Source organism: Dipodomys spectabilis, unplaced genomic scaffold (genome assembly GCF_019054845.1).
Source record: "Dipodomys spectabilis isolate Male_0828 unplaced genomic scaffold, ASM1905484v1 ptg000671l, whole genome shotgun sequence".
In the NCBI taxonomy this organism is placed as follows: Eukaryota; Metazoa; Chordata; class Mammalia; order Rodentia; family Heteromyidae; genus Dipodomys; species Dipodomys spectabilis.
In genome coordinates this window covers 676,750-689,588 of record NW_024871348.1, presented here as the reverse complement: position 1 = coordinate 689,588, position 12,839 = coordinate 676,750, and the positions used below count along the sequence as shown (strand labels likewise).

Sequence of the window (12,839 nt, the reverse complement as noted above, 5' to 3'; positions counted from 1 at the left end):
ATACCCTAACACATATTCTATAAAGCATACAGGAACCTTACATGTACCCTGAATGTACCCTAACATACTCTAACTCTGACCTTTACATATACCCCAGGTACCTTGACACATACTTAAAAAAATTAATGTACCCTAACATGTGACTCAACCATATCCTAACATGTACCTTCACCCTAACGAATCCCCTGTGAAGTATGCTAACTCTAATACATACCCTAATATGTGCCCTAACTAACACACACTCTAGCATGTACCGTAACCCTAACAAATCCCCTATCAAGTGCCCTAACTCTAACACATACATGGACATGGACTCAAACACATACCCTAATATGTGCCATCACTTTCACATGTATGTTAAACCTAACAGATTCCCAATATACTGTAATACAAAAAACATGCTCTGGACACGAACCCATATGGTAACAAGTACCCATTCACATACTCTGTAAATTGTACCTGTACCCTGAATGTACCCTAACAAACTACAACTTCACATTTACCCTAAACGTAGCACATACCCTAATAAATACTCTAAATTCTAATACATTGTCCAAACCATCCAGGTAACCGTCTTACGTGTATCCCAAATGTGTAACCTGACACATGCATGTACCCTAACATATACCCCATCACACACCCTAATATGTACCCTGACTGACATGCATACACCACTCACTTCTCCTTTGCCACACCCCTCCTGTGCTCTGCCTCCCCACAAGCCCCGCCTCTGGACTCATTCTTGCCCCACCCCTATCATTCTCTGCCCCTACACAAGCCCCGCCCCTGGACCCCTCACTTCCATGCTCTGCTCCTCCCACAAGACTAGAGGGTGCAGTCTGCACTGATTCCCACCAGAGGGCGCTCTGGGTGTGTGCACGGTCCTTCTCAGGACCAGGGGCTGCAGTGGATAAAGTAGAGTGAAGTGTTGAGCGTTAACGCTTTCTTAATTGATGGCTGCTTTCAAGAATGATTCCCACCAGAGGGCGCTCTGGGTGTGTGCACTGTTCTTCTCAGGACCAGAGAGTGCAATGAACACTGATACCCACAAGACGGCGCTCTGGGTATGTACACTGTCCTTCTCAGGACCAGAGGGGGCAGTGAGCCCTGATTCTGACCAGAGGGCGCTCTAGGTGTGCACACTGTGCTCCTCTTGTCCTGGCCAGGTATGCAGTGTTCACTAATTCCCACCTGATGGTGCTCTAGGTGTGTGTACTGTCCTCCTCAGGACCCCAGATCCTCCCACAAGCCCACCCCTGCACTGCTCACTTCTTGCTCTGCTCCGCCCACAAAACCAGAGGATGCAGTGAGCACTGATTCCCACAAGAGGGTGCTCTAGGCTTGCACACTGTCCTCCTCTCCTCAGCACCTAGGGTGCGGTGATAGCTGATTCCCACCGGAGGGCACGCTAGACAGGTGAGCACCTTGCTCGTCTTCTCAGGACCAGGGGTGCAATGAGGGCTGTTTCCCACCAGAGGGTGCTCTAGGCATGCTCACCGTCCTCCTTTCCTCAAGACCAAGGGGTGCGGTGAGCGCTGATTCCCACCAGATGGTGGTCTAGCTGTGTACATGATCCTCCTCTTCTCAGGTCCAGGGGATGCAGTGACCAATGTTTCCCACCAGATGGTGCTCTAGGCCTGCACATGATCTTCCTCATCTCAGGACCAGAGAGGTGCAGTGACCACTGCTTCCTACCAGATGGTGCTCTAGGTATGCACACTGTCCCCAAGACCCTTGGCGTCCCACCAGCCCCGCCCCTGGACCGCTCACTTCCTGCTCCTGCCCCACCCCTGCAGTGCTCCACTCCTCCTCCTAGCCTGTAGCTGCAGCTACTTCTGCCCAGGACCCTGTAAAACTTGAAGCCCTGATGAAGTGTCCCAAAGCCTCAGTGCCAGAGACAGACCAGCCTCTGTTTGGTCCTGCTGCAAACTGTAGTGTCCCAACCCCAGAGCAGTCTTGTCCCAGTGTTACGGGGAAAAAAGTCCACTGTTCAGACAGCCTCACTTAAAAAGATGACTTTCTTGGGGAAGTGGAGAGCTAACCGGCCAGGGACGCAGCACAGACTCGGGAGCTGAAACTGCGACCCCGAACAACCCACAAGCTAGGGTTTTTAAAGGCAACATCCACGCCTGGCCACGCACAGGTGGCCAACGGGATTGTAAAACCACATAAGGGTTGCATGTTTATGTCCGTGGCTGGTGGGTTACAGTCCGACTCCTAGGAACTGTTTGAACTAACCTATCATTCTGGCTTGCATTGGCGGGCAAATTTGGGGTCCCCACACAAAGCAAGTGGATATTCTTACTCTTGGGGTTTGTATATTCTGGAAACATGATGTTATAGGCCCTGCATCCTTGAAGCTGGGGGCTGTTACAAAGACAGCTACGGGAGCTTTATTACAGAGATAGCTACAGGAGGATGCGCAATGTGCACACCGAGGCATCGACTCCCTTGAAGCAGGAGGCAATCGATCACGGGGTGGAATGCACAACGTTGCACGGCAGGCACCGTTCTAATTGGGCAGGGTATGACATAGGGGGGAATTCCATGTGAAATAGGTTTTAAGGTCTCCCTTCATGGCCTCTCTTTGTTTTTAGTAAAGGGTCAACTTCTCGGCATAGTTTTCCTCACACAGTCTGGGACCTTAACAGTCTAGGAGACCCTTTGCCCTACACCAGCTCTCAGTGAATTCTCAGTGTCAGCTCAAGCCAGCAGTCAGGGCCAGCAGTGATCTGCTGGGTGCCAGGAAGGAGATGGGGCTCCAGAGGAGCCCCAGCAATAGGGAGGTAAAATATGGAGGTAGAGGCTGCCCAGCAGAGGCAGGAACATTGTAATGGGTTGTGTTCCCAAAGTTCATGTATGCATGCTCTCATCACCCAATACCTGGGAATGTGACCTTACATGGAAATGGGCTTTTGGCAGGAGATCAACTCCAGTTCCTGTTGTTATTGTGCCCCTAAAAGGGGGAAATCGGGTCCCAGAAATGCACCCAGGGATGATCCTCTGCAGAGACGTCACTCTGCTCTCACAGGCTCAGAAGCTGAGAGAAGACCTAGAACTCACAGTGCCTTGTACCTCCTGAGGGAATGTGGCCCAGAAGACACTTATTCCATGCTGCTAAACTTCAGAGCTATGAACACAGATCTCTAAACAACCCAGTCTGCAGTGGTGTGTCATAGCAACCCTAGACCCTTATGTATGTTTAAATCCTTTATAGTATAAATCAGTTATAGCTAATCATTATCATCTAGTTAAGTATCATTTAAGACAGGGAGGATGTTAACACTAAAAACCAGTCCTCACATATCCCCATAAAAGCATTTTACATTTTGTGGAACTTTTCAATGTGCACTGCAATGTACTAGAGGTTAATAGATCAGGGGCTGGGAAGGTGGCTCAGTGGTAGAGCGCTTGCCTTGCATGCCTGAGGCCCTGGGTTCGATACCCCAGCACCACATAAGCAAAAAGCAAAAACCCGGAAGTGGCGCTGTGGCTCAAGTGGTAGAGCGCTAGCCTTGAGCTGAAGAGCTGAGGGACGGCGCCCAGGCCCAGAGTTCAGGCCCCACGAGGGGACCAATATATATATATATATTTCAGGTCCTAGTTGTTACTGTAATACATCCATGGTATCCATTTCATTTTGTGTTTTATTTGAAGCAACTCTAAATCCGACTCTGATCATTTTCCCAGAATGGAGTCAGACAGAACCACTTCACCTGTGCGCTTTCTCAGCTTCAGGGTGCCGGGACTCATAGTCCATAGGACGTGGCCTCTGCATGTCTTCTATGCCACAGGTCCTGAGGCCAGGAGGCCAGTGCACATATGCCTAGTATGCCCTCTGGTGGGAATCGGGACCCACTGCACCCCGAGTCCTGATGAGAGGACAGTGTGCAAGCCTAGGGCGCCCTCTGGTGGGCATCAGTGCTCACCGCACCCCGGGTCCTGATGAGGACAGCGCACAGGCCCAGAGCGCCCTCTGCTGGGCATTAGTGTTCGCCGCAGCCCGGGTCCCGAGGAGCGCAACTTCTTGAAAAGATCCAGTGGCCTTTGCTTTCACAGCTATATATTTATAGCACAAGTCGTTAGCAGCATATGTGTTTAATTACCCCATTAAGCTGCACACTACACTCCTTTTGAAAGAAATAACTTTATTTACTTATTGTGCCTCATTCACAAGAGTTATGGTTTGGATAAGAATTTCCTACACAGGCTCCTGTGTTGAATGCTTACTCTCCAGGTGTGGGACATTTTCAAGGGCTCTGGAAACGTAGGGAGACGGGGGCCTAGCTGAAATAGTTCATGGGCACTACTGGGCCTTGAACGCGGGGCTTAGGTGCAGTCCATCCTTGAGCTTTTTCACTCGAGCCGGCACATTAGCACTTGAGCAATGGCTATACTTCCAGCTTTTGTTTCCGTTGTCAATGGAAGGTAAGTCTCAAGGCTTTTTCTGCCCTATCTGGATTTGAACTCTCAAAGCCTCCTGAGTAGCTAGAATTTCAAGCATGAGCCACAGATGCCCTGCACAAGCCTCAGCTCTCAAAAGATTCTGCCCCACAACATTGCTAGACAAGGGACCAGGCCTCTGTCACAGGACCTTTGGAGACAAACCACATCCAAACCACACCAGTACCCATTCATGGTTATAACTTAAGACTTAAATTATTACAGTTTTTATGTTTTTCCTCATTGTAGAATCTCCTAGAAGACTCAGCAGATCCAATGACAGGAAAAGAAATGAATTTGTCAGTCTCTGAAGGTTTAGAGTATATCCATTAACCTCTAATCTTCATGTAAACCAGAAGATATGCAGTTTCCTGCCTATAAAGAGAAATTTATCAGCATAGCAAAATGAAACATTTACAATGAAAGGCTGTATGTATTTTTGGGTGGGTTGTGGGACTTGAATTCTGGGCCTGGGCACTGTCCCAGCTCAAGGCGAGGGCTCTACCACTTGAGCCATAAAGCCACTTCTAGTTTTCTGTAGCCAGTTACTTAGAGATAAGAGTCACAAACATTTTCCTGCCCAGGCTGGCTTTGATCCGCAATCCTCAGATCTCAGCCTCCTCAGTAGCTAGGATGACAGGAGTGAGCTACCAGTGCCTAGTTGAGGGGATATATTATTGATTCACAATAGGACCAAATTTCCAGGATAATGAAGCAAACCTTCATCTACCTAACCTGTCCGTCTCATCAAAGGGAAAGAAAATAGTGACTTGGGAAACTAACCTGTAAGTTCTTATTAGCTAACATACAAATCATGGACAGCATGGTGCTAACGGCTCATGCCTGTGATCCTAGCTACTCAGGAGGCTGAGATCTGAGGGTCATGGTTCAAAGGCAGCCTGGACAGAAAAGTCTGTGAGACTCTTATCTCCAATAAAATACTCAGAAAAAGCTGGAAGTAGCACTGTGGTTCGAGTGGTACAGCATTAATCTTGAATACAAAGAGGCTCAGGGATAGCACCCAGGCCCTGAGTTCATACCCAGGACTAGAAGAAAGAAAGGAAGAAAGGAAGGAAGGAAGGAAGGAAGCAAGGAAGGAAGGAAAACAAGGAAGGAAGAAAGGAAGGAAGGAAGGAAGGAAGGAAGGAAGGAAGGAAGGAAGGAAGGAAGGAGGAAAGGACCAGGGACAGACATATTATGGGACTATAAGCCAACTCCAACCCAGTTTTTTGCAAATAAACTTAATTGGAACATGGCCACTTACATTCATTCATTCACGTGCTGTCTGTGGCACCCTGCATGTTGCAAGGGCAAAGCTGAGTAACAGCTACAGAAGCTATGCTCCAAAACCCTAAGTACTTTCTCTCTAACTTCTACAGAGAAAGTTTGCTAACCCCTATTCTAAATCACAGGGGAATGAATAACCAAAAATTGGCTAAGAACAGGCACCTAAGAGAAATGTTGAGAATAAATAAAAGGAAAATATGAAAAGTAGGTAAAAGGAAGATATCAAACATAAGCTCCACCTAATCCATTAATTATGAAATCAAACCTCTGATGTAGCTGAATATCACCTGGTACAAGCACCATCACCCCCAATACCACCTCCAGTACCTACACTGTCACGCCCATACCACCTCCAGTACCTACACTGTCACCCCAATACCACCTCCACTACCTACACTGTCACCTCAATACCACCTCCACTACCTACACTGTCACCCCAATACCACCTCCATTACCTACACTGTCACCTCAATACCACCTCCACTACCTACACTGTGACCCCCATATCACCTCCAGTACCTACACTGTCACCCCCATATCACCTCCAGTACCTACACTGTCACCCCAATACCACCTCCAGTAACTACACTGTCACCCCCATATCACCTCCAGTACCTACACTGTCACCCCAATACCACCTCCACTACCTACACTGTCACACTCATACCACCTCCACTACCTACACTGTCACCCCCATACCACCTCCAGTACTTACACTGTCACCCCCACATCACCTCCAGTACCTACACTGTCACCCCCATACCAGCTCCACTACCTACACTGTCACCCCCATACCACCTCCAGTACCTACACTGTCAGTTCCATTTCCACCTCCAGTACATATAAAAATCTCTGCCTTAACTTTATCCAGCTTTTCTCTCTAGGTTAATGACTACGTCAGTATCATGTCCTGATGCCTACTGAGAAAGAGAAGAGTGGTCCTGGCCCCTGGTCTTCTGGGCACCACTGGCTCACACTTGTAACCCTTGTTATTCAGGAGGCTTAGATCAGAGAATTCAGGTTCAAAGCCAGCAGAGCAGAAAAGTCTTTGATACTCTTATCTCAAATTAACCACACAAAAGCAGGCCGTGGAGTTGTGGTTCATGTGATCGAGCACTAGCCTTGAGTGAAAAAGCTCAATGCCTAGGCCTAGACTTCAAACCCAAGAACCAGCACCAAAAAAAAAAAAAAAAAAAGAGCACATGGTCTGGTGTGAGGGGAAAAGTCGCAAAATCAAAAAACATTTTGAAGTGTAATAAAGGAGACCTGCTCAAAAAGCAACGAAAGCAAATAAGATAGCCCTGCCTTTGGAGCTCCAGCGGTGCAATCGGTTAGCGCGGTACTGATAAGATAGCCCCGCCAATCCGCTGGGGCCCATCATTAAAGGCTTTGCGCAGTAGGAGAGACCGTGATTATCAAAACACCACTAGGCACTTGCTCAGAAGATAAATTAGGACAGGGTCATAGAGACCAGAAAATACAGGTACACAGTTACAGAAGATGATGGACATGGTATTGGGACTTATGCCAGTGCTTTACTTAAGTCTAAATTCTGAGGGAAGTGTGGTGCCAGGGATGACTGCTGAAAGATGAGGCTGAATGGTAGTCAGTGGGGACTCTCGGATAAAGGCAATAGTTCATCCGTGCAGATTTCATAAAGCTCCAAGAACCCAGTGGACCCCACTCCCCCAAGTACTTCTCTTACCAGGGGTAGTGATGATTTCCATAGGTACACTGGACATCTTCCCAGGATACCTGGAAGAACATCACAGACATCAGCAGCTGGTTGGCAGCTGCTATTACGTGTTGACAGAACAGGGGACACTGTAATGTGCCCTGTTAGACTCCTGCAGAGAATGGAGAAGCCCACCCTGGCGACCACACAGCATCAGAGCATCTGGTGACACAACGCCGTGCATCCTGAGACCCTCTGTGATGTCCCCACTCACCTTGAAATGCTTACACCTATCCCAGAGTTTTACACCTTGCATCTTTAACGTCTCGCTCCACAGACGTTTCCTACAAAGCATAAACCTTCAAGGTACGGGGCTAAGAGCACCAGAAACCTAACACTGACACAAACAGATGCTTAGAAAGCAATAAACCATGGCTGGGAAGGTGGCTCAGTGGTAGAGTGCTCGCCTAGCATGCATGAAGCCCTGGGTTCCATTCCTCAGTACCACATACAGAAGAAACCGGAAGTGGTGCTGTGGCCGAAGTGGTAGGTAGAGCACTCTCCTTGAACACAAAGAGGCTGGGGAACAGCACCCAGACCCTGAGTCTAAGCCCCAAGTAAAGCAAGAAAATAAATAAATAAAGCAATAAACCTAGAGAATGGCTTTGAACCACAAAACTCCCCAGCTCCTACACACAAACTACAAGACCATAATGCGTCTTCAACTCTGAGCTGAGAATTCAGAGAAGGAGGAAAGTTTAGATGATGGTTCTCACCCAACAAACATTGGAGTCATTGAAGCAGAGCCATCTTCCATCCGCTGGATTCCGAATGTAGGCACAGTAATGACCGACGTCTGCCATCCCTACGTGGGCTATCACAGCGAAGAGTTCATACTGTGCTTCACGCTGGAAGAGGACAAGGCTGTAAGCGACCCATCCCTCCTTTCCCAGCCCTGGTCTTTAATGAGGAAGCATATTTGCCAGGCACTTGTTTACTGCCTGCTCTAGGCCCGGCACTGACACTTCCAAGGAGCTCGAAGAAAAGACCTTGACCTGCAGAATCTCACAGCTAGTTGAAGAGAAGCATCACAAACCAGAACTGTGATGCCTGTGTTATACCAGACGCACGACCAGTAAGTGGGGGATGTTCAATTTTTGCCAAGTGGGAACTCTGAGGAGGTCTCTGTTAACCATGCAGAAGGGTTTTTTAACATTGGCAGACAAGTTATCGGAAGGGAATTTGTTTTGGTTTGGTTTGGGGGGGAGGGGTTGTGAACTTTTTGTTTCACCTTGGTTTCTTCTTTGTTTTTGTTGGTTTGTTTTGAAGTTGCAGTTTGAACCCAGGGCCTCCTGCGTGCCAGGCAGGAGCCTTACCATTGAATCACACCCCTAGCTCTGTTCTGTGCTGTTTTGTCCTTCCCCAGGCAAAAGTCGGGAACATGATTTCCCCCGCTTCAGGCTTCCTATGATTAATGGGCTGATAGACACATGCCACCATCTGAACAGAAGACATAGTCTGAAAGTCTTCAGTTTGAGGTTAATGAAACTGTGAGAAATATGAGGTGACATTCAAAAAGGTGAGGAGAAGAAATGGAACTAGAATATCCACAAAACGCTGACAGAAAAGAACCCGAAAACGGACAGTGAAATGGCAGGACAGAAACCTTACAAAGACAGTAGGACACAAAGAGGAATGTTACAGACGCAAAGTCTCTACTACATGTGTCCATGAAGTGTTCCTTCCACTCCCTCAATATCTTAGAAAACTGTTTAAAAGAAAAGGGAACATTAGTAGTGAGAGTTTGGGCTGACTTTTTTGTTAGTCAAGAGTATTTCTTTCTTTCAAAAAAAAACCATAGCAGCAGAAACCCAACAGTGGTTATTAGGGGTTGTAATGAAAGATGCTGATCAAAGCGCACAAACTTCCAGTTAGACGGGAGGAATGAGTTTCAGAACAATGTCATACAGTATCGATGTGTTCCACACCGGAAAATGCTTTTCAAGAATTTTTACATACGCTCACCACAAAGACACAGGTGAAGTGATAAGTATGTTGTCTAGCTTGAGCTAATCTTTCCAAAATTTGAGGATGGGTGCGGTTGCACACCTATAATCCAGGTTCTCCAGAGGGGGAGATCAGAAAGGCTGTGGACAAAGTCAGCCTGGCCAGAAAGCTAGTGAGACTCCGATCTCAACAGACAAGCCAGACACAAGTGCACACCCGGAAGCCTGTCCCTTGGAGAGGCAGAGGTAGAAGAGCAGTCCAAGGTCAGGCCTGGACAAAAACAAACCACTGCCTGATAACAGAACTCAAGCAAAAAGGCCCAGCGGCTTGGCTCAGATGGTGAATGGCGATGTGCTTGCTACAGGCCCAGCGTGACACATTAGTCAGTGCCAAGACCACAAGACACCATTCCTCCGGCATGCGTACGTCACAGCACCACACTGAAATCCCTACACACAAATACTTTCCATGTGTCAACATTGGAAAGAAGGCAGGTTTGTCCTGAATCTTTAAAGAAACTAACACTAGGAACAACAAAGGCTTGTGGTGACATTGTTATAATGATAACCCCAGCACGGACCCCGGGGGACCACATGGTCATTAAAATCAATAATGCTTAGAAAAAAACAAAAACAGCCTTTCTTTTCTTTGTGAGGCAGGGTCTTAACTGTGTAGCTCACACTGGCCTTGAACCAATGCCCCTCTGGTCTACGTCTCCCAGCCGCAAAGAAGATAGGCACGTGCCAACATACTGGCTGAACAATAAATAAATAAATTGAATTTAAAATGTTTTTAAGCCCTCTGCCTTGAATATGCCTTTGCTTCTGTGACTCGCAGCAACCTGAGGCCAGCCTGTCCTCGGTGCGGGCCCCGCCTAGCCCGCAGAGGGCACACTTCCTCAGACAGAGCAGTGCTCAGAGGCTGAGCTCACCACGCCTGGCTCCCCTCCCGGGGGCGCTGCGCACCCAGCACCGGGCTGCTCCGAGCCCTCACACTGTGGAGGTGAGCTGAAGACCAAATCGCTAACCCGGGCCTGGGGAGCCTGAACCAGGGGAGTCACCAGTCGGTGCCATCTAGCAGTCGAGGGGTAAGAGCGCTGAACCTGGAGGACGCCGCGTCTGGTAGGATCGATCCAGAACACCTCACCTGCTCTGCGTCCTCAGTGAAGTCTTGATGCTCAGCCAGAAGAACCTGACTGAGATCCAAGCGCTGAGGGAAGTGCAGCAAGTGGCAGACTTTCTCCGTCTGTGAGTTCCGAATGGAGAATCGCATCAGGTGAAGGGTCAGGGTTTGGGGCAGATGCGTCATCCTCAAGACCTGCAAAAGCAAAACTCACTGTGAGACGGGGCCCCGAGGCGCTTGCGGGAAGATCCTGAGAAACGCCGGGCCTGGTGGCAGGTTCTCCTCCCCAGGGGGAGGGGTGCGGGGGACACACTGGGGAGCTGAAGGCTTCCATGGCAGAATCCATTCCTCTCCCCGGAGACTCAGGGGACGCTTGGCCGGCACAGCACTATGGACCTCAGACAAAAGCCGTGAGCTGCTCAGGGCTCCGCAGAGGTGCCTGGCCCTCAGAAACTAGGAGTCTGCTGTAGGGAGCATCTCTAAAACCAAAAAGGAAACCCCACCGCCCCCACCCAGCCCCATGCCGTCACCTGCCACTCCTGGTGGAAGACTGTGGTCAAGAAGCGACATCCACAGCCCCGTCTATGAGAAGCCCGAGGGTCTGAACTAGCCTCACCCACATCCCACCCCATCCGCCATCAGGAAGGGCCCGGAAGTGTCTGGGAAGCCTTGGCCCAGCAACAGCCCGCCCCGGAGACGCATCTGAACCTGAGGGTGGGCACCTGGCTTCCGCGCGTCTTCGTCCCGCAGGCCTCGCAGAACCACTTGCTCTTGCTGGCTAACTCCCTGGGGTGGAAAAAACAGCGCAGGGCCTCCTCCTGCCAGCGGAGGCCGCAGGGAAAGGCCGCGTCAGCAGACCCTTTCCATGGGCACGCGGCCACCCCACAGGGGAGGGCTGAGCTCCGCTGCAGGTTCCCCCACTGTCCCCCAAGCACCCCACTACCAGCGCTACATCTGTCAGGATCTTCCACCCACTGGAGGAGAAAACACAAGGAGCCCTGGTTAATACGAGGGTGAGAAAATTAGAAACAGGATAGAACTTCTGCTGCTGCTCAAAGAAATTGGCCACCTAGAGCCGTGCAAGTGAAACAGAGTTGTTAGTGTCCGCGGGTGGAAGGACACGGGGAACTGGCATGGCGGGGGAAACTGGCATGGCTGGGCGACCCTTTCTCACCCAGTCTCTCACCAGTGTTTTCAGAGGCTTTGCGTCCACGTCATAGAGAGGGAGGGAGAGGGTCAGCATACTGCTGTTCCTACTGCTCTCTCTGGTAGAGAGGAGGCAAACCAGGGACTCCTTCACCCGGATCGTGTACAGGGCCTGCAGCCTCTCTACCTGCAAGAAGGCGCCAAGGACGGGTGAGGCTATGGCCACAGTTGGACCTGTTGGACTGACGAGCCCTGACGCTCCCGGCAGGTACCGGGAAGGACACCAGGAACCGTGGCAAGCGGTCTCCACGGATCCCTTACTACAAATGCACAATGGTGAGCGACCTCTACAGGTCCTGGGATTCCAGCTTCAGCTCTTACCAAGTCCACATCATCTATTTGATCCTTAAGAAGGTTCCAGAACGTGAGGTAGAGCTGAGCAGCATCGTGCTGGACAAACACTGGTTAAAAAAAAGTAACAGCACATCAGTGCGTTCGCTGGAGAAGTCCCATGTCCTCACGACCCCTAGCTACGTGAACACTCACCACCTTGCCTTTGACTCTCCCAACTCCCAAAAGAGGTCAGGAGGTACCACATGGCAGGCGCTCAGGAAGGGAGAAGCATTCTTGGTGCTGGATTTGACAGAGCCTCTTAAACTTAAGCCTCGGGAAGGGAACAAGGCTCTGCTCTACGCACTCTGAAGGGTATGGTACACCGGCAGCCTCTGTGGAGGGGGAAAGGCTTGCCACAGAAAAGCCAGAGCAGGAGCTGAACTCCCTGAGCGGCGCAGAGAGGTGGGCACATGCTGCCGGGCCGGCCGGGGGCTGCCGGGCATGCCCCGCCTGGCCCCACTGGATTCCCTAGAACAGACCAGCTCCAGGGACTCTCCAGAGCACAGGAGCGGCGCCTCCTCGCTCCATCCGCTGCTCTGTTCCCAGCTTGCACCTGGCCAAGCCAGAACTCTGAAGGGAGGGGCAGACCACAAGATGGAGCGCCAGACGGCATTTCTTCTCAGCAAAGAAAGAAAAATTACTCCTTTTTTTTTTTGCTGTACTTTTTTTTTTATTTATTTATTTTTGGGTCTGGTTGTGGGGCCTGAACTCTGGGCCTGGGCGCTGTCCCTCAGCTCTTCAGCTCAAGGCTAGCGCTCTACCACTT

The 12,839-nt window shown here is 50.0% G+C and overlaps 2 protein-coding genes across 2 annotated transcripts; both read right to left on the bottom strand.

Moving 5' to 3' along the window:
* Positions 1-8,256: 8,256 nt before the first annotated feature.
* On the bottom strand, positions 8,257-10,970 carry LOC122101680 (ubl carboxyl-terminal hydrolase 18-like; the record flags this gene model as incomplete). The annotated part of the gene is made up of 3 exons (XM_042672154.1): positions 10,848-10,970; positions 10,559-10,729; positions 8,257-8,313 (listed from the first exon to the last, which is right to left on the bottom strand). Coding segments are annotated over exons 1-3 (261 nt in total), but the record flags the coding sequence as incomplete, so codon positions are not given.
* Positions 10,971-11,172: 202 nt separating this feature from the next.
* On the bottom strand, positions 11,173-12,516 carry LOC122101679 (ubl carboxyl-terminal hydrolase 18-like). Its single transcript, XM_042672153.1, has 4 exons — positions 12,378-12,516; positions 12,062-12,141; positions 11,721-11,867; positions 11,173-11,352 (listed from the first exon to the last, which is right to left on the bottom strand). The coding sequence occupies exons 1-4, from the start codon at positions 12,514-12,516 to the stop codon at positions 11,173-11,175; spliced, it is 546 nt and encodes a 181-aa protein (XP_042528087.1).
* Between the last annotated feature and the right edge of the window lie 323 nt (positions 12,517-12,839).